The 18,519-nt window shown below is 57.0% G+C and overlaps 1 protein-coding gene across 1 annotated transcript; it reads left to right on the forward strand.

Annotated features, from left to right (window-relative positions):
* The first annotated feature begins 478 nt into the window (after positions 1–478).
* On the forward strand, positions 479–16,025 carry SELENON (selenoprotein N). The gene is made up of 12 exons (XM_063104744.1): positions 479–664; positions 1,401–1,518; positions 4,032–4,162; positions 6,695–6,904; positions 7,150–7,274; positions 7,777–7,914; positions 9,576–9,657; positions 10,039–10,227; positions 10,652–10,757; positions 11,878–11,990; positions 12,085–12,186; positions 13,701–16,025. The coding sequence occupies exons 1-12, from the start codon at positions 479–481 to the stop codon at positions 13,869–13,871; spliced, it is 1,671 nt and encodes a 556-aa protein (XP_062960814.1). The 3' UTR covers positions 13,872–16,025.
* Positions 16,026–18,519: the final 2,494 nt, after the last annotated feature.

The following is an 18,519-nucleotide window of genomic DNA, read 5'->3' on the forward strand; positions in this document are numbered from 1 at the left end:
GATGTGCGGGAGTCTCCCCAGCCCCCGCCCCTTCTTCGTCCCCGTCCCCAGCTTGGAATTGCTCTCTGGGCCCGGCCAGGCAAGAAGGGCGGCAGAGGCCTGGTTTAGGGTTGGGAAGTCGCAGCGCAGTGACAAGTCACCGAAGCAGGAAGGGGCCGGGGGTGGTGGGGGCGGCGGGGCCCGCATTCCTCCGCGGACTGTATGGGTGCGTTCGGCACCTACCGGAGCCCACCGCGTACAAGCCCCGCGCTCGGCGCCAGACTCACCGCGGTACCCACGCCGCTCGCCCCCGGACCGGGTCCCCGCGGCCGCCCCGCCCCGCCGGCCCCGCCCACCCAGGCCCCTCCCCTCCCACTCCCCGCCCCGCCCGCGCCGGCCCCGCCCACCCAGGCCCCGACCCTCCCACTCCCCGCCCCGCCCGCGCCGGCCCGTTATTCGTCCGGGGCCGGCCGCCCGCTGCAGCCGCCGAGCCGCCGCTATGGGCCGGGCCCGGCCGGGCCAGCGCGGGCCGCCCAGCCCCGGTCCCGCCGCGCCGCCGCCCGAGCCGCCGCGCCGCCGCCTCCGCGCCCTGGCGCTGCTCGGAGCCCTGCTGGCCGCCGCCGCTGCCGCCGCCGCCGCCCGCGCCTGCGCCCGCCACGCCGAGGCCCAGGCGGCCGCGCGGCAGGTCGGCCGGGCCGAGCGGGACGGCGGGCGAGGGCCGGCGCGACGGGGATCGCGGGGACCGGGCTCCGGGGTGGGCCGGGGTGGGCCCCGGGTGGGGGATGGAAGGTCCGAGCATCGGCTTGGAGGGAGACGGACGGAGTGCGGGGAACCGGGAGGGACGAGTTAGGGTGAGGGCACGGGGACAGAAGGTGGGCAGGAGGGGGTCTGCGAGCCGTGGAGGGAGCATCGAAGGGAGGGGGAAGGGGGTCCCAGGGGCCGGGCAGACTTGGAAGGATTGATGGGGAGCAGGTGAAAGGGCTGGCCCAGTGTGAGGCAGGGGCTGGGACAGACTGGAGGGGGACAGTCAAAGGGGCGACTTGGACAGTGGACAGCAGGTGAAGACATAAAGTGAATGGGACCAGCAGGATCTGGAAGGGGGACTGGGGAGCGCTGGAACAGTGGGAAGGCGAGACAGGAGAAGGCAGCGGCTGTAGGAACAGGGTGAGCAGGCCAGGGCCAGAGAGAAGGGGGACTGGGGAAGACCGAAATGGGGACCTACTGGGAGGGGGGACTTAGAGAGTGGGCAGTGAGTGAAGGCACAGAGTGAAGGAGAGACCAGGAGAGACTGGAAGGGGGCCTGGGGGCTCTGGGGCAGTTCAGAGTGACATCTGGACGGATGGATTGGGAGTGCTCCATCAGAAGCAGCTGCCTGTGCAGGGACTGGTAGATGCTCAACCCAGCCCCCTCCTCCCAAGTAGGAATCAGCGCTGAAGGCCCTGGGGACAGAAGGCCTCTTTCTCTTTTCCTCCTTGGACACTAACCGGGATATGTACATCAGCCCCGAGGAGTTCAAACCCATTGCTGAGAAACTGACAGGTACCAGGAGAGGCAGGGGACTGGGGACAAGGGTGTCTTGTCTTCTGTGTCTGCACTGAGTGGGGGCGGCAGCCTGGAGTGAAGGGAAGATTGTGGGTTTCAGTGGCTCTGGGGTCCTCCCAGCTCTGACACTTTCGAGCCAGTGAGCTGCTTCTGCACCCCCTGAGCCTGGTTTTCTCATGTTTGTCAGTAATAATTAACCTTCCTTCCCCACCTCCCTGGTGCCAGACACCACTTTCAGCACTTCACGTGGGTCCTCTTCTTTAAACCTCACAAGAGCCCTGTGAGATGGACACTACCATGATCCTGATGCTTATAGTCTGGGAGATGAAGGAACAGGCACGTTCGCTAACTCGCCCAAGCTAGAAAGGTGAAGAGCCAGGGTTAGAACTGGGCCACCTGGCTTCAGGGTTTGAGGATTAGAGAAAATGCGTGCAAAATGACCAACCCGCAGGAGACATTCAATAGGCAGGAGCCTTTACTATTATCTCTGAATCTGAAACTCTGTTTAGGTGCTGTCAGATCAGATTCCTATCCCATTGCTGCTATCCACGTTTGCCCGGCTGTAATCAGTGATTTTTTTTTTTTTTTTTTTAAATAAGGATGAGGGGCTGAAACGTTCTAATGAATTGTAAAATGCTTTACCCCTCCCCCCAACTTGCGTGTCTATTTCCCAACAACTTTTTTTTTTTATTCCCTCCAACTTCTTGTGACATTTCTCGAACTCATGATCTTAGGCACCTAAATGTTTCCCACATTGCGTGGTATAAGTCAGTCAATAGATGGGAAAAGCAAGAAAGAGATGGTGGGTGCTCTCGGGTGCCGAAGCACCAAAGCACTGTCATGGGCTTTGTGATTTTCAGGGATGGCTTGGGTATGTTGGCCACTTGCTGGCCTGGTGACTTGTGGTCACTGCTAGAGGAAGAAGATGAGATGAAAAATGCTAATTTGCTGGAGCCCATGTGTATCAGTGTCTCTTGGTGGCAGGCGGTTCTGTCATGAAAGCAGATGCGCAGATAAATGGTCATCCCCTTGTGGCTTTGCTTTTACCTCTTATTTTGCATACACTCCACCTCCTTGTCCTTTTTTATGGTCTGAGAGTGGGAGTTCCCTCATAATGACATGTTAGCAAAGCTTGCTGGACTCGGGGGCACTTTTAATTGTTTTCACATAAATCTTTTTCTCCATCAGGAGAAAAGAATCCCTCCATTACCTCTAGGCTGTGTGTGAAAAAATGGACTAAGTTTTGGGAAATCAAAGGGGAAAAAAATCAAATTCAAGCAGGAAATAGAGGTGAACAGTTCTCCCTAGTTAATAGAGTTACAAGTATATTTAATGTTCTGCTTTATACCTTAAAAAATTACAAATTGTTTATAATGAGCGAGTGTTATTTATAAGTCAGGAACTAAAACTTTTTATTAAAAAACCAAAGGGCTATCAAATGCTGAGCACAATTATTAATAATTATCTATGATACCAGTAAAATAAATGAATGAGCAGGTGCACTAATAACTCTTATTCCTATTCCTCCCTTCCTCTGAGGTCTCCAGAGCGGTGTTTTGTAGAGTTTTGCTGCTTTGACTTACAAATGCAGAAATAACAGTGATCTTTAGAACAGGACTGGTATCAGGAGTGGCTGGGGAGTGCTAATTAAAAGAGCAGTTTCCTGATTCTAGCCTCATAAGATTCTGCTTGGTAGGTCTGAGGTGGGTTCTGGGCATCTGCAGCTTAAAGGCCATCTGGTTTGGGTGATTCTGATGACTCCTGGCTGAGAACAGCTTCTAATGCACACATTCAGCCTGCCAGCCAGGCAGCCCACAAATGCCAGGCATAGACTCTGTGCCACGAGCCTGCCCTGGGAGAGCAGACAGGACAAGACCCACCCCTGCTTTATTCCATTATAGGTAAACCTTCATAATGACTCCCTCCACGCTCAAAAGACTTGGTAGGTCTCTGAGCAGGAAGAGATCTGAGAAGTCAAGTTCAGCCATTGCCCATCCAGCCCCTCCTTACACAGACGTGAAACGGGCCGCCCAGAAAAGCAGTGCGAGGCACGTCTACGCTCTCCCTAACCAGTGCTCTTTCTGTGGCACCAAAGACAGCCTGATTCGGTTTCTTGCTTTCATTCATTACTCTGATTCCCTGACTCAGTCGCTCTCGGTCCCTGAAGCTCCAGAAGAGGGGCATGGTTGATCGTGGGTTTAGGGTAAAACAAGCTTGGATTTGAATCCGGACTCCCCCACTACCTAGCTGTGTGACCTTGGGGAAGTGACCTCACCTCTCTTAGCCTCCACTTTCTCAATCGTTAAACGGAATTGGTAATAATGTTATCTGCCTCCAGGGCTATTGTGAAACTAAAATGTAATTCGCATTGGTTGTTACTTTGGTGATTGTTAACTGTTACCCCTGGCTCCAAGCCTGGCTCCCTTAATCACTGCTGGTGTGAGCTTCCTGAGAGAAATGAGTCCCTGCAGCCCAAGGCCAGAGTCTCTCCAGCCATCTCTGTCTCATAGGGTCAACACCTGCGGCCAGCTATGAGGAAGAGCTACCCCCCGACCCCAGCGAGGAGACGCTCACCATAGAAGCCCGATTCCAGCCTCTGCTCCCAGAGACCATGACCAAGAGCAAAGACGGGTTCCTAGGAGTGAGTCGGGGGTAGGGATGGCCCCATGGGTGGCCCTGCAAAGGGCAGGTCATCTGCATGCACTCGCCTCCTGAGGACGGGTCAGTGCTCTCTGCTCATCCTTCCTTCCTCTATCAGCTGCTCTCTGCGCCGCCCACTGTGCCAGGCCCTGGGGGTCCAAGTGGGTGTGGTGCTATCCCTGCTGTCCAGGCACACAGCCTGGTAAGGGAGCAGGAGAGATAAGTGTAAGCCTCTACCCAGATGGGGGAATCTGGGTTGGCTTTCTGGAGGGAGTGATAGAGACTGAGGGATGAGGAGGCCTCAGCCGGGTGCCCAACCACAGCAGGAGGAGGGTTCTGGTTGGAGGAAGCAGCGAGTGCAGCAGAGACCCTGTTAAGCAGCTGCTCAGGTAGGAGTGTTACTTTCTGCACGTCTGTCTTCCGCCCAGGCCTCTAGCACGGTGCCTGGCACCTGACAGGTACTCCACTGGACTCTGATGAGCTAGACCTGAGCTTCAGCCCCTGGCAGGGGGCTGTGGTGCGGGGAGGGTTCCTGAGGAGGAGATGGGAGGTAGTCAAATGCTATCTTTGCCAGCTTTCTGCCGACTATGAGCCTTCTCGTTTGCTGTTCCCTCTGCCAGGAACAACTTTTCTCTTTGCCCAGCCCACACCTACTCCGCCTTTACTTCTTAACCAAAATGCCACTTCAGCTTGATCAAAGGCCTGAAAGCAGAAAGTGCCAGGCCAGTCACCCAAGGCCAGATTGCTGGTGTGGCTGGATGCAGGGTACATGACACGCAGGGGCAGCCCAGTCAGTGGGGCTGGGGAAGTTGCCTGACCACCAAGGGCCTTTGTGCCTGACTGTGGCCTTTATCCTGCAGCAGCAAAATGCCGTAGCAGATTTTTAAGTAGCAGAGCGCCCTCATCAGATGGGTGCTTTCGAGGCTGGCCGCTGAGGGCCGGGGCATGGGCAGCATGGGGAGGCAAGAAGACTGGTTTCCAAGGGAGAGGAGGTGGGCTGGGGAGGCACTGGTGACGGAGGGTCAGGGAGCCCGGGGGATGCCGGGAAGGAAGGGAAGGCCAAGGCGTGGCTGCTAAGGGAAGGGGGGTCAGAGTGACTCAGGCTTCTGGCTGGTGACCAAGTGTGTAGTGGCCACTGGCCCAGATGGGGACTGTAGGAAGGGAGTGTGTCTGTCAGGAGAGAATGAGGTTAGTTTGGACATGTTAAAATGGAGGTGCTGGGCGAGAGTCCAGTAAATGGTTGGAAACTCAGGTTTGAGCTTCCAGAGAAAGATCTGAGATGAAGATGGGTTTGGCTGTGATGGGCCAGTCTGAGCAGATGAGTCCCCTGCTGGGCAGTGAGAATGGGGGTGGGGCTGGGACACACCTGCACTCACAGGGGAGACGGGTCAGGAGCAGCACCCCAGCCCTGGCCCTCCCTAGCAGAGGCAGCTCCCCTGCAGGGGGTGGCCAGCCTGTGAGCAGCACAGCCAGCCCTGCTGTGACAACCTGCCTGTCAAATCCCTCTTGGTGGGAGCTCCCTGCACCTCTCTCCTCCACCTCCTGCCTCCTACTGCATCTGGGCTGCTGCCACCATGGAGGTGAGGAAGGGAGAGGGAAGCTGCTGCTCATCAAAGGTGGGGGCAGCTCCTTGCTGGCTGAGCTCCCCTGAGGGGTACTGGGCACTCACGGTCATGGTGGCTGATGCTTCAGGGGGACACTCCTGTCTGTACCCCACAAGGGCAGGGAGGAGCTACGAAAGGTGGATCTTTTACAAGGGGCCCCCGCATGCTCCAGGGTCCCACTCTGAGCTCCGGGCCGGTGTGTAGACAGCCCTCTCTCTCTGACCCTCCTCCCCTGCCTGTGGGCTCATCAGACAGAGGCGACACCGTCACTGATGAGGCAATGAGTTTAGGGCATGCCTTTGCCCAGGGTGCCCAGCCAGTGTGGGCAGGCTGCACTTGAGGCAGGGCCCTCTCTGGGGGTGGTCTCATCCCACTCTTGACCCTAGAGATTTCCCCCCAAAGATTGTTACTCACCCCCTTCATCCATCTTAGCTCCAGACTCAAACCCTGACCTGTCAGTGGGACATTAGCCCCTAAGAGGAGACTTAGGGGATTAGGGAACGGGAAAGTAAGGCTGGTGGAATGGGCGAGGAAGCTCAGGGTGGGGCGGTGGCACCTGGGGTTGGTCTGCTGGCTTATTCAAAGGATGGAGACAGGACCATGTGAGGCACAGAGCTCTACCGGCAGCACCCCATTCCAGTCCTGGGTGGCCCCTCCAGCTGCCTCTGCTTTCCTGCCCTTGAGCGGGCTGCACCTGGTGGGGGCACGTGGGCTTCTCAGGCTGGGGGCTAGGGAAGGGAAGGTGAGCCTCTCTCTGGCAGGACAGTGCCAAGCTTGTGGGGCACTGGGGCAGGAGCTCATGGGCTCCCTCTGCTCCCTCAGCCTGTGGGCTGGCTCAGGGCTCGAGGGAGACCTCCACGCACACATGGGAGAGGGGACTACCAGTCATGGTTCTCAGTGCCCTAGAGCTCTGCCTTCCCCTGTCCCAGGTCTCCCGCCTCACCTTGTCCGGCCTCCGCAACTGGACAGCTGCAGCCTCTCCACATGCGGTGTTTGCCGCCCGCCACTTCCAGCCCTTCCTTCCCCCTCAAGGCCAGGAGCTGGGTGAGCCCTGGTGGATCATCCCTAGTGAGCTGAGCGTCTTCACCGGCTATTTGTCCAACAACCGCTTCTACCCACCGCCACCCAAGGGCAAGGAGGTGAGAGCAGCCCTGGTGATACCTGGGACCCCTCCCCTGAGCCCAACGCAGGCGTGGCCCCCTCCCCATCTGCACCTGGACCCCAGTGCCAGGCCTGCCTCACCTGCTCTCCTGCCTCCCTCTGGACATATCACCCTCCCCCCAGAGCCCCTGGGCCTTCAGGTCAGGGCTGACCCTCACCCAGCAGATCCAGGCCCAGCAGGGCCCAGCCAGTCAGCCCGGGGTCTCTACTCTCATCTCCCCAGGTCATCATCCACCGGCTCCTGAGCATGTTCCACCCTCGGCCTTTCGTAAAGACCCGCTTTGCCCCTCAGGGGGCTGTGGCCTGCCTGACCGCCATCAGCGACTTCTACTACACGGTGATGTTCCGGTGAGTGGTCCTCGCAGCCCAGGCTTGGGACTCCAGGGCAGCACGGAAGGATACAGCACCCAGCTGCACCACCTCCCACCCTGTGGTCTCTGGCAAGCAGCTTTGGCTGTCTGTGCCTCAGTTTCCTCATCTGTAGATCAGGGTGGTGATGACTTCCTTACAGGGCACACAAGGACTCAGTGAGAAACACTGTGGAACTTGCTTAGCACGGGGCTGGTAGCTGTGATGCTCGTCCACACAGGGTGGGCAGGGATACCGGATCACACACGCCCTGGAGAGGCGGTGGAGCTCGGGGGAGGGTCAAGGCAAAGCTTCTGGGAAGGTGGCATGTGAACTGGGCCCTGAAGTGTGGCAGTATTTGGAGACCTTGTACCTTCTCGCTGGCCCACACACCGTCTGCCCTCCCCTGCCCAGCCCTCTGCCCCGCACAGAAGTCTGGCCTGGGGTTCCCAGGCTTTGGGGGAGAAGGGGGGCTCAGGCTGAGCAGATCCCGTCCCCACAGGATCCACGCCGAGTTCCAGCTCAGCGAGCCACCCGACTTCCCCTTTTGGTTCTGCCCTGGCCAGTTCACTGGCCACATCATCCTCTCCAAAGACGCCACCCACATCCGTGACTTCCGGCTCTTCGTCCCCAACCACAGGTGGGAGCTGATCCTGGCCCAGCTTTGGCACACTGCTACCAGTGTCCCTTCCCCCAGCTCTAGGGGCTTAGAAGCAGGGGGCCCAGAGGCCCACTCAGCCTGTGCCCCTTCCTTTGCTCCCCAGAGCCACCTCTTGGGAGGGCTCGCAGCTCACCTGGGAGGAGGCAGCATGAGGAGGGCTGCGGGGAGCATCCCGTCATCCTACAGCATCTCCCAGGCACTCGGGGGGCCTAGCTCTCCACCTCTGTGCCTGGGACCCAGTGCAGCAGCCAGCAGACCTTCCCTGAAGCTGGGGCCTCTCACCCTCATACTGCTGACAGACCCAGACAGACCTCTAATTCCAAGGGCAAGGCCAGCAGGGACTCAGCTGACCAGGGTCCAGGAAGGCTTCCCAGAGGAAGTGATGTTTAAGTGGAGAGGGTTTGGCCAGGCAGAAGGAACAGCACTTGCCAAAGCCAGAGGGCAGGCCCTCCACTGCCACAGCCTTGGTGGGCCTTCTGGGACAGCTCTGTGCCAGCCACCTGCCCTCCTGCCTCACCTGCTCAGGGTCAGCCACCTCTCAATGGAGCAGGGGGCCCAGGAGGTCCAGATTCAAGTTTTCCCAGATTCCTCCTTGATAGCAAGTGACTGCTTAGCGGGCCTGAATGACTCCTGTACAGGGACAAACCCTGGGCTGGGAGCCAGGAGGCCCATAGTCTTGGCCATAGCACCATTGGGCTGTGTGGCCGTGGCAAGGCTCTGGCTCTCTCCAGTCCCCAGTTTCCTTATCTGTGAGATGGGAGACTGACTCCTGGCTATTTCACCCACAGGGCAGGAGCAAGGGAATGGTTGGGATAGCCTGGGAAGAGAAAGATGTTTCTAGAAGTGGGAGTGGTTTCTCTCCCTCCTCGGAGAGGGCAAGGCAGGGACGATCCGGGCCAAAGGGAAGTGAGGTGGAAGGACTGGCTCCGCTCCTCCCCCTCCCCTTGGCAAGGAGTACCTGCCTTCCTGGGCTCAGCCATGGCTGTTGGGGAGGCTGGCAGCCCACACATCTGCCTCCAGTCCTGGGTTGTTGAGGGGGTCCTGGCCCGGATGAGACAGAAGGAGAGGGGCATATGACCAACCTTGGGTCCAACTGTTCCTGGGTGTGTATCTGAGGACCAGGCCACAGGGGCTGCTGACCCCTGTGAGGGCAGCCATCACCCACCCTGCTTCACCGCCCCAGGTGGCTGGTTGTCAGTCCTGGGGCTCCCCCATGCGGCAGATCTGCAGATCGCACCAATCAGGCCAGACTCCCTGCTGTCTGTCTGCTGGAGGCTGGAGAGGGATGACTCCTGCCCCACTCTGTGTCCCATGGCGAGGCAATGACCGTCTCTCCGCCTCGGAGGATCATGGGCAGTGCAGGAGATGAGGCTGTGAAAATCCCTTGTGAACTGCGAGGGGCTGGGCTGGTGGAGGGAGGTGTGGTTGTAGTACCATATGAAGAGGCATCATGGGGAGAGGAGAGGGCCCAGGCTCTGCAGTCAGAATCCCCGCAGCTCTGAAACCGTGGGTTCACCTCGCCAAGCCTCAGTGTCCTCATCTGTAAAAATGGGGACAGTTGTGTGCATGCAGTGAGATAAAGTCTGACATATGGCTCATGGGCTTTGATGATACTGCTGCTCCATCCTGGCCAACCCCAGGTCTCTGAACGTGGACATGGAGTGGCTGTATGGGGCCAGTGAGAGCAGCAACATGGAGGTGGACATCGGCTACATACCCCAGGTGAGCACACATGTAGGGAGGTGGGGTTCCACCACAGGGCCCTGCCACCAGGCCTCTCATCCTGGCTGCCAGGGAGATCCCAGCTAGGTAGGAGCCTCAGGACAGCCCAGCGTGAAGGACAGAGCTCCTGGCATGCTGAGGCCAACCATACCCAAACCACCTGTTCCTACACACAGTGCCCGGTGACAGCATCATGCAGAGGAAAGAGCCCTGGCTGCTCTGTCCTGGACTCACTGCTTATCCCTGATCAAGGCCCTGCCCTTCCCTGGGCCTTCTCTCCCCACCTCTGTAATGAATGGAGTATCCTTAAGGAACTCTCAGGGCCCCTTGAGGATTCTTGCCCATCTCTGAGACATCCCTCACTGCTGACCTCTGGCCCAGATGGAGCTGGAAGCCACAGGCCCCTCAGTGCCCTCCGTGATCCTGGATGAGGACGGCAACGTGATCGACAGCCGCCTGCCCTCGGGGGAGCCCCTCCAGTTTGTGTTTGAGGAGATCAAGTGGCAGCAGGAGCTGAGCTGGGAGGAGGCGGCTCGGCACCTGGAGGTAGCCATGTACCCCTTCAAGAAGGTGAGGCTGGGCAGGAGTGAAGGCCAGGGTCAGGCTCCATAGGCAGGGGCTAGGGGCAGGGGGCTGGCAGCAGCAGGCGGCACAGGCACAGGCCCACGCACAGGGCTTGCTGCTGTGGCTGTATCCCTGCGGGGCCCACTGTGCCCACGGCAGCCTCCCATTTGCCGTTCAGAACTTGGAGGAGGCATCCCCTGGTCAGCAGCAGCACCCCGTTCGCACACACCCCCCACGTATGTACACACACACACACACACACACACGTGCTCACCTACCTACACACAACACAAATTCACATCCACACCACATATGTACACACACATCCCACACCAACTCACACGTACATACACGGACATACACTGCACACAGCCTCTGGATGGGGCCCTGGCTGCACATGTAGCTTTGCTCTGTCTCGGCTTGGCCCCAGGTCACCTACCTCCCATTCACCGAGGCCTTCGAGCGAGCTAAGGCTGAGAACAAGCTGGTGCACTCGATCCTGCTGTGGGGGGCCCTGGATGACCAGTCCTGCTGAGGTGAGGGAGGCCCGACTTGTTCTGAGGGCAAAGTGGGGGGCAAGTTCATGTCTTGTAGGGTACAGGAGCTCTGAGGCCAATGGGACTCTCCTGTTGGAGCCATGAGGGACTTGAGGACCACCCTGGGCAGGGGCATGGGGTGAGGACATGGGGGGGTTCTGTGCTGAACCCAGAGGAAGCTTCCAGGTGCAGAAGAAAGGACCTGGCAGGCTGGGTTCAAACTCAGCCATGTTCACTTGGTGACCTAGACCAAGTGACTTCCCCTCCCTGAGCCTCAGTGTTCTCAGTGGTGACAAGGGTACAACACACCACCCAGAGTTGTGAAAATGGATGTGAGAGTACCTTGTGCTCTGTAAAGCATCACATACAAGTGAAAGAGGATAGAGCTAGAGGCTGGGCATGAATTCAGAAAATTTACTGAAGACCTGCTGGATACAAAGTTCTTTAGGTGTCCAGCAGTGGGCACAGAGATGAGTAAAAAAACCTCCACTTTCATCCAGTCGATCAACAGACATTCTGGGCACTTACTGTGCCAGGCGGTAGGTCAAGTGCTGGCATCCAGCCGTGGGGGAGCCAACAGGGCCCCTGCCCTCAGGGGGCACACAGTATAGAGAAGGCGGACGCTGAGTACGTGCAACGTGGGGGGTGTTATACAGGGCAAGGTCCAGAGAGGCGTGAGCGTGTGTAACTGGGGGTCAAGGAAGCCTTCTTAGAGAAAGTGACATGTCAGCTGAGAATCTGAAGGATGAGTAGGCATTTGTCAAATGGCAGTAAGAAGAGGGTTCTAGGAGAGGAATGGTCTGTGCATAGGCCCTGCCTGGGGCACAGAGAGTTCTGTGAATGTAAGAAGCCGTCACTCTCTCCAAGTCCCTGGGCCGAGTAGAACCCCACCCCAAATCTCAGCCCACGATGCCAGTTTGGTATTGATGTTGATTTCACTTACCGTTTATTCAGCACCTACTCTGTGGCAGGTTCTTTGAATCTGTAATTTCACCTGGGTGCAGGGACCATTCTACAGCCCCTGAGGGCTGTAAAACCCAAAGCAAGATTATTGCTGATTGAAAACCCCAGTAAGACATGGGGGTGCCTCACTCTCTGGCCTTGGCCTCTCTCTGAACAGGTTCAGGGCGAACTCTCCGGGAGACTGTCCTGGAAAGTTCGCCCATTCTCACTCTCCTCAACGAGAGCTTCATCAGCACCTGGTCCCTGGTAAAGGAACTGGAGGACCTGCAGGTGAGCAGGTGGATGGGCAGAAACAGCCCCAGGGGAGTCCCTGGGACAATGCTGGAGACCAAGGTATATGGACCATGCCCGCCTGTCCCCACAGAACAACCAGGAGAACCTGTCCCACAAGAAGCTGGCTGGCCTGCACCTAGAGAAGTACAGCTTCCCTGTGGAGATGATGATCTGCCTGCCCAATGGCACCGTGGTAGGCGCCCGCACCATCCAGACCCACTGGGCCAGGCTGAGGGAGCAGCAAGCAGGGGCACAGACGTGCAGGCCCCACCAGGCTTCGGGTCTGGCTCTCCCACCTCCTGGCTGCAAAGACTTGAGCTCATCTCTTAACAGTCCGAGCCTCAGTTAAACCTATCTATAAAATTGGAATTCTGATGCAGGGGTGGGGACACTCCTGTGAGAAGGGGGACCTCACCAGCAATTTGGGGACTATGCAACAGTGAGCAAAGTCTTGTGGCAAAGTCATCATGTCCTGAGTGAAACAGACAAGGTTCAGGGAACAGAAACATGGCCTGGAAGGAAAGGCTCACCATCATAGCCAGCCTTGGGATGGAAGGGGAAGGAGGAACCAGGACTTGTGACATACAGAGAGGACCATGGGAGGGCCCTGGCCTGATCCCAGGTTCAAGACCCTCCCTCTCCCTGAGGGCCCCTTACCCCACACTCCCCACATCCTCTCATCAGGCCCTCACAAGGGCTTTGGGAGACAGATGATCACGAATGCCCATTTCACAAACAAGGAAGGTGAGACTAGAAAGGTTCAGAGACTTGGCAAAAGTTGCAGACAATTAAGGAGTGCAGCTGGTTTTGAAGCTAGCCTGCCTGCGAGCCTCAGAATCTCCAGCTCTTCTGCTTGAAGACACCCCTTATCCTTTAAGTCCCAAGGGATGGGGTTAGAGTGGGATTCGGGGCTGTAGGAGGGTGGTTGGCTTCCTCAGGATCTTGGGGCAGGGGCGAGCCAGGAGCAGGAGCTGGGGCTGGTAGAAGAGGCACCCAGTAACGGCTTGGTGGAGAGGAGAGGGCACCAGGCAGGAGGCTTCTGCTGTCCCAGGCTCAGGGTGATGAGAGCAGCTCCGAGGTGCCAGAGATCAAGGGGAGGAGAGGCCTGGGGGAGAGCCACGCAGCTCCCACACATCACTGTTTCCCACCATGGCCGAGCCAGGCCAGGGCCCTGGGGTCAGGGAGATGAGCAAACAGGACTGTGCTTGGGGAACTCCATCTGGCACGCGTACTTTCACTAGTCTGTTGGTGTTTGTGTGCCCATCGTTTGCTGGTTTGTTCACTTACTGGGTGCCTACTCTGTGCCTGGCTCTTTGCACACAGAGAAAGACACAGCCCTGCCCTTAGCAAGCTCACTAGCTGGGGTGAGAGGCAGATGGGAGACAGGCCCCTCGGGTGTGGGGGCATTTTGATAGAAGCGAGTATGGAGTGCAGGGGTCACGGGAACAGGAAAGGAGGCCATTTTGGGGGGTGGCGGGCAGAGAGCTAGTGGAAAAGGTGGTGTTGAAGGCGCTGGGTTCTCCCCTAGCAGACGGGGAGGGCAGCTGTGGTCAGAGGCACTGTGTGAGCAGAGGCAGGAGGGCAGAGCGGCTGCTGGCTGCCCGGCCTGGCTGTGGCCGCCTCGCCCAAGACAGCATGAGCAGGCAGGCAGGGCTCACCGAGCCTGGGGCCCCTCGCCCCGCTGCCCTCACCCGGCCCTTCCCCCAGGTCCACCACATCAACGCCAACTACTTCCTGGACATCACCTCCTTGAAGCCCGAGGATGTCGAGAACAACATCTTCAGCTTCTCGTCCACGTTTGAAGACCCATCCACGGCCACCTACATGCAGTTCCTGAAGGAGGGACTCCGGCGTGGGCTGCCCCTCCTCCAGCCCTAGTGTGCCCAGGCCTCTCACGCCCCAGAGCCAGAGAGGTCCTCGGCCCATCTCAGACTGCAGACTTCAGACACCCCCACCCCACCCCGCTCCAGCCTGCCTTGCGGGGTCCAAGGTCAACTGAAGATGGCCACCCTAGCTTTGCCTCAGTGATGGTGGGTAGACAAGGGGGTGCCTGGGCTGCCTGGGTGGATGAACCTCTAGCTCCATCTGCCACCATCAGCCCTTCCCTGCCCACCTGGCTCCAGAAGCTGCTTGGGACCCCCCAGAACAGGGCCTAGGGTGATCTGCCTGAACCTTACCCACCCAGTCACACAGTCCAGGCCCTGGTGGGGTAAAGAATAGGGAGGAGTGGGCCAGGAAGACGAGGCCACCCCCCTCCTTGCTTTCACCCCCTTCCTGAAAGGAAACATTAAGGAGTCCCCACCCTGGGGGCCAGGCTGCCAAGGCAGCACTCCTGTCCATCTGGAGCCTTCTTTCTGGCCATACCCCAGGCTGCCCTCCTGTACCTGATGTCCCCAGCTGGACAGTCGCAGCTGGAGATAGCCTTCGGGAGCCTCTGGGCAGAACCCTCCTTCAGAAGTGGAAATCATACTGTACCCTCTGCTGCCCCCCAAACCCCAGTTCCTCAGACCACTCAACTGACCTAAGGATAAGTCCCTGGAACCTGTCTCAGGACTTGCTGGGGGCCAGCTGTCTGGGGCTTCTATCTTTAGCAAGGGGGTACCTGAGGTCCGGGGCCAAGGCACGTCCACTGCCTAGCCCAGCACAGGGAGCCAGTGACCCCATAACACCACCTGCCCTTCAGACCTCGACTCCATAGTATAGCCTGGCCAAAGAACACAGCCTCCACCAGAGCTGGCACTGTTCTGCCACCCTGGGTACCCCAGACCACCTCATCCACCACTGGGTGGCCTCTGACTCTCCTTGGCCTCTCTAGGGGCTTTGGTCCATGTCCTGAGCCACTGACTATGGCCAGTCTCTTTTTTTATACATTCAGAAAAGTGTTTTTATGGGAACTTTCTCATGGTTTGTAGGTATTTTTTTATAACCCCAGTGCTGAGGAGAAAGAAAGAGACAGTGGCTTCCCCCAGCAGCAGCCCCATGATGGCTGGATCTGAAATCCTACAAGGGTCCAGCTTGATGTCTTTGCAGTTGCATGTATGGGAAGCAACACTCTTCTCTTCCTTCCCCTCTTCCAGCTTTTTAAAAACTGTCCTCAGAACATCCATCCTGTCCCCCACTCGGCCCATGAGGCGCCCTTGGACTTTCTTTCATCAAGGCCTAGAAGTAGGCCTGTCCCCACCCCACCCCTGCCCTCAATTCTCTCCCTTGTGCCCTCGCCTCACCAGGGGTTGCCTCTTCAACCTGGCAGAGGAAGGAGGCATTTCCTCACACACACTCCCAGGCCCCATCGCTGAGCTCTCTGCCTTCCTCATGAGCCAGTCTCACTCCCAGGTTTGTATCAGGTGTGGTAACAGCAGCCAGCTACCAAGAGCCCTCTCTGAGGCACTTTTCTAAGATGACATGTATCTTCTTATCTCACAATGGAACAAATGGATGTAATTGTTCCCATTTTGCAGATGAAGAAACTTGAGTCTCAGGGAAGGGGAGTGACTTGCCTAGGATCACTGGAGTGGTAGAGTTGGGATGCAAACCCACATGTGACTGCAGAGCCTGCGTCTTGATCTGGGGTGTTTTGTTTAGAACTGCACTCCTGTCTCTCTCCCCTGCCTGTCTTCCCCGAGGTGGAAATGAAAGCCTTTCAGAGCAGAATGTCTCATTCCCCTCTGAACTCCAGACCAGATGTGGCATGAGCCAGTGAGCTCAGCCAGGTTCTCTGTGTCTCTCTGGGAGGCAGTGCTTCCATGCCTCTTACAGGGAGGGAGGGCACCTGAGCCTATCTCAGTGCTGCCACCATCTTGTCAGGTGTGGGTAGCCTTGCCCATCCCCTGGGCCTCCCCTCCCCAGCAGGTTCTTCCTTTCTACTGCTCTGAGAGGGCCAACTCCACATCGAGCAATCCTGGCCCCAGGTAAGGGGTTGATTGCTTGGGCTTTCAGAATATCTGATGCCTCTGCCTGACCTCCCAGCTGCCCTCTTGTTACCCCTCTGCCACTTCCCTCCCCTGTCCCCAACATGTCCTATAATAAAATGAGAGAGACTAGCATGGTTCTAAGTGCTTTTCCTTTGAGCAGGATGTTGGTCATTTCTGTCCTGTGGTCTGACTCCCTCCCCTGTTGGGATTGGCTTGGCAGGGGGGCAAGGGAGTGTGGCTGGGGCAGCTCTGAACTGGAATGCCTTCAGGGACTATTTTATCTGTCACCAGAGGGTTTGAGTGACTTAAAATAAGCTTGTAATAGACCAAGTGGTAGACCTTACTATTTTGAGAATCTGGTGCTCTGTGTTGAGAAAGATCCTGAAGTTCAACCCTTGTCTTAGACCCTCAGACAGGCATTAGGTGACTTTCATTTTTAAAAATTTTTCCTCAGGGTAAATTTCCAGGAAAGGTGATTTTTTTGAGGAAGTGCACTTCAAGAAAAACCTGTAAAAGAAGGAGCGAAGCAGGAGACATAGAGGAAAAATGCTGAGCAGGGACAGAGTGTCAGCCTGGCCTGGGCCTGAACCACAGGGGAAGGGCTCTGGGCCATAAGCCACACTGAGGAATCGAACCAGCCTTTTGAACCTTGCATCAGTCAGTCATTGTTTCAGGAGGTGGAGTAAATTCCCAGGTTAGGGGGCTCCATTCTCCTTCCTGCAAGGTGATTGGGATGGGACACCAGACACCAAAACAGCATCAACACCCAGCAAGGACAGCTAGGGTGTATTTGCATGATCTGCTATGGCCTAGGAGAGGAAGTAGTGATTAAAGCAACAATTTGCCATCCTGGAAATAGGGCTAGACCTGGAACTCAACCTTCATTATTTGAAATATGGTAGGGTTCTGATCAAGATGACAGATGGTCCCCAGTATTACTCTCCTACAAATCAACCAATTTACAACTTATTAGAAAGCAATAACAGTTAAGCTGGGGCTGCTAGAGCTGAGGGGAAGAGCAGGAGAGACCTACGGAGTGCATGATGGTGGGAGAAGCCACAATGAGAGAAAGAAAGAACCGCTCCAACCATTTCAACTCCCAGCTGCTTCCAGGCTGGAGCTGCAGAGCGCACGGAGCAGGAGCTGGCAAAAAGCCACAGCTGTGCCCTTCGGATGGAGTTGCTTGGAGGTGGCAGGGGAGAAGAGGGCGTTGGTGTCCCCCAGGCCAGCAAGACCTCTAATAAGGTTCCTGTGGACCCACATAGGAGTGAAGAGCCACAACAACTGAAAAAAGGAGCTACTCAGAGGCTGGTGAGTTATTGCAAGGGACCAGCGCATGGCCTGTCCCACGGGAAGTGTTTGGAGCATGGGTGGTGGGGGAGACGGGCCCACTGGGGAAACACTGGGACACAGCAAGGACAACTGATCTACCCCCCAATCAGCATAGGACCACTCAGAGGAGACTGGTCAGGAAAATAGAATTGCATGGGGTGCAGTTTGATGAAAAGACTCAGGCCCAGACCAGAGTTTCTACACAACTCAGGTGCACCAGATCTTACAAGAGCTGGAAGTACCTATAAAGTCAGCCATTAAAACCTGAGATGCACAAAAAGCCTTTCCCAGGGAATTAGCAGCAAAGCAGCAATTTAGCTCAACCGCAGAGCTCAAGTGCTGGTCCCCACAGAAAGTTCTCCCATTTTAGAAGTAAGAAAAGGACAACAAATTAGTTCCAGTGCAGAGTTTAAGTGGTGGGAACAGCAAATAACCCAACACAGAACTGAAAGAAAAAACAAAATACTCATAACTATAGACAAAGTTTGATGTTAACTAGTAAAGGTCTCACATCACCAAAGAACACCTATAACACCTAGAAGGACCGAAGTCCCCTGGGCTACCAAGCCAGAGAGGGGAGAGGGCTAGGGGCCTCAGCCATGCCCCCTGACACCCACAACCAGTCCTGAGGGTGGGGGCCTCAGGCCTTGGCCAGACCCAGTGATGACCACTGAGCCTCTGCAGGAAGTGCCCCAGCTCTCCTGGGCTGGGGCCATGGGGGACTGAGGGCCTCAGCCACCCCCTGCACCCCCCACTCCCCCTCACACCCACCAACACACAACTAGCCTAGCAAGGACCACCCAGCTGCAGCAGGAAGTGCCCCAGGCTCTCAACATGCAACCAGCCCAGCGAAGACTATAAGCTGCCACAAGTGCCCCAAGTGCCCCGGGCTCCTGAGTTGGGGTGGTGGGAGGCTAGGACTTCAGCCACACACCCCTGACATCTGCACCCAGCCTGGCAATGACTGAGCCACTGCTGGAAGCCCCCTGGTCTCTCCTGTGGGAATGGGGGGAGCACAGGCCTCAATCCCACCCCTTCTCCTTCCTCCTTCCATCCTATTTCCTTCCCCTTTTCTCTCTCCCCCCTCCCAACTGCTTCACAACAACATCATAGAATGTAAATAAGATAATAAATAAATTAAAAATATATATATAGTAGGGTTCTGGGTGGGCGAGCTCTGGTATCTCTGGCCAGGACCAGCTACATAATTTGTGGGGCCCAGTACAAAGTGAAAATGCAGGGCCCCTTTTTAGAAAATTGTAATTTCAAGAGAGCAACAGAAG

The sequence above is a fragment of the Cynocephalus volans genome, chromosome 8 (assembly GCF_027409185.1).
Source record: "Cynocephalus volans isolate mCynVol1 chromosome 8, mCynVol1.pri, whole genome shotgun sequence".
Classification (NCBI taxonomy): domain Eukaryota; kingdom Metazoa; phylum Chordata; class Mammalia; order Dermoptera; family Cynocephalidae; genus Cynocephalus; species Cynocephalus volans.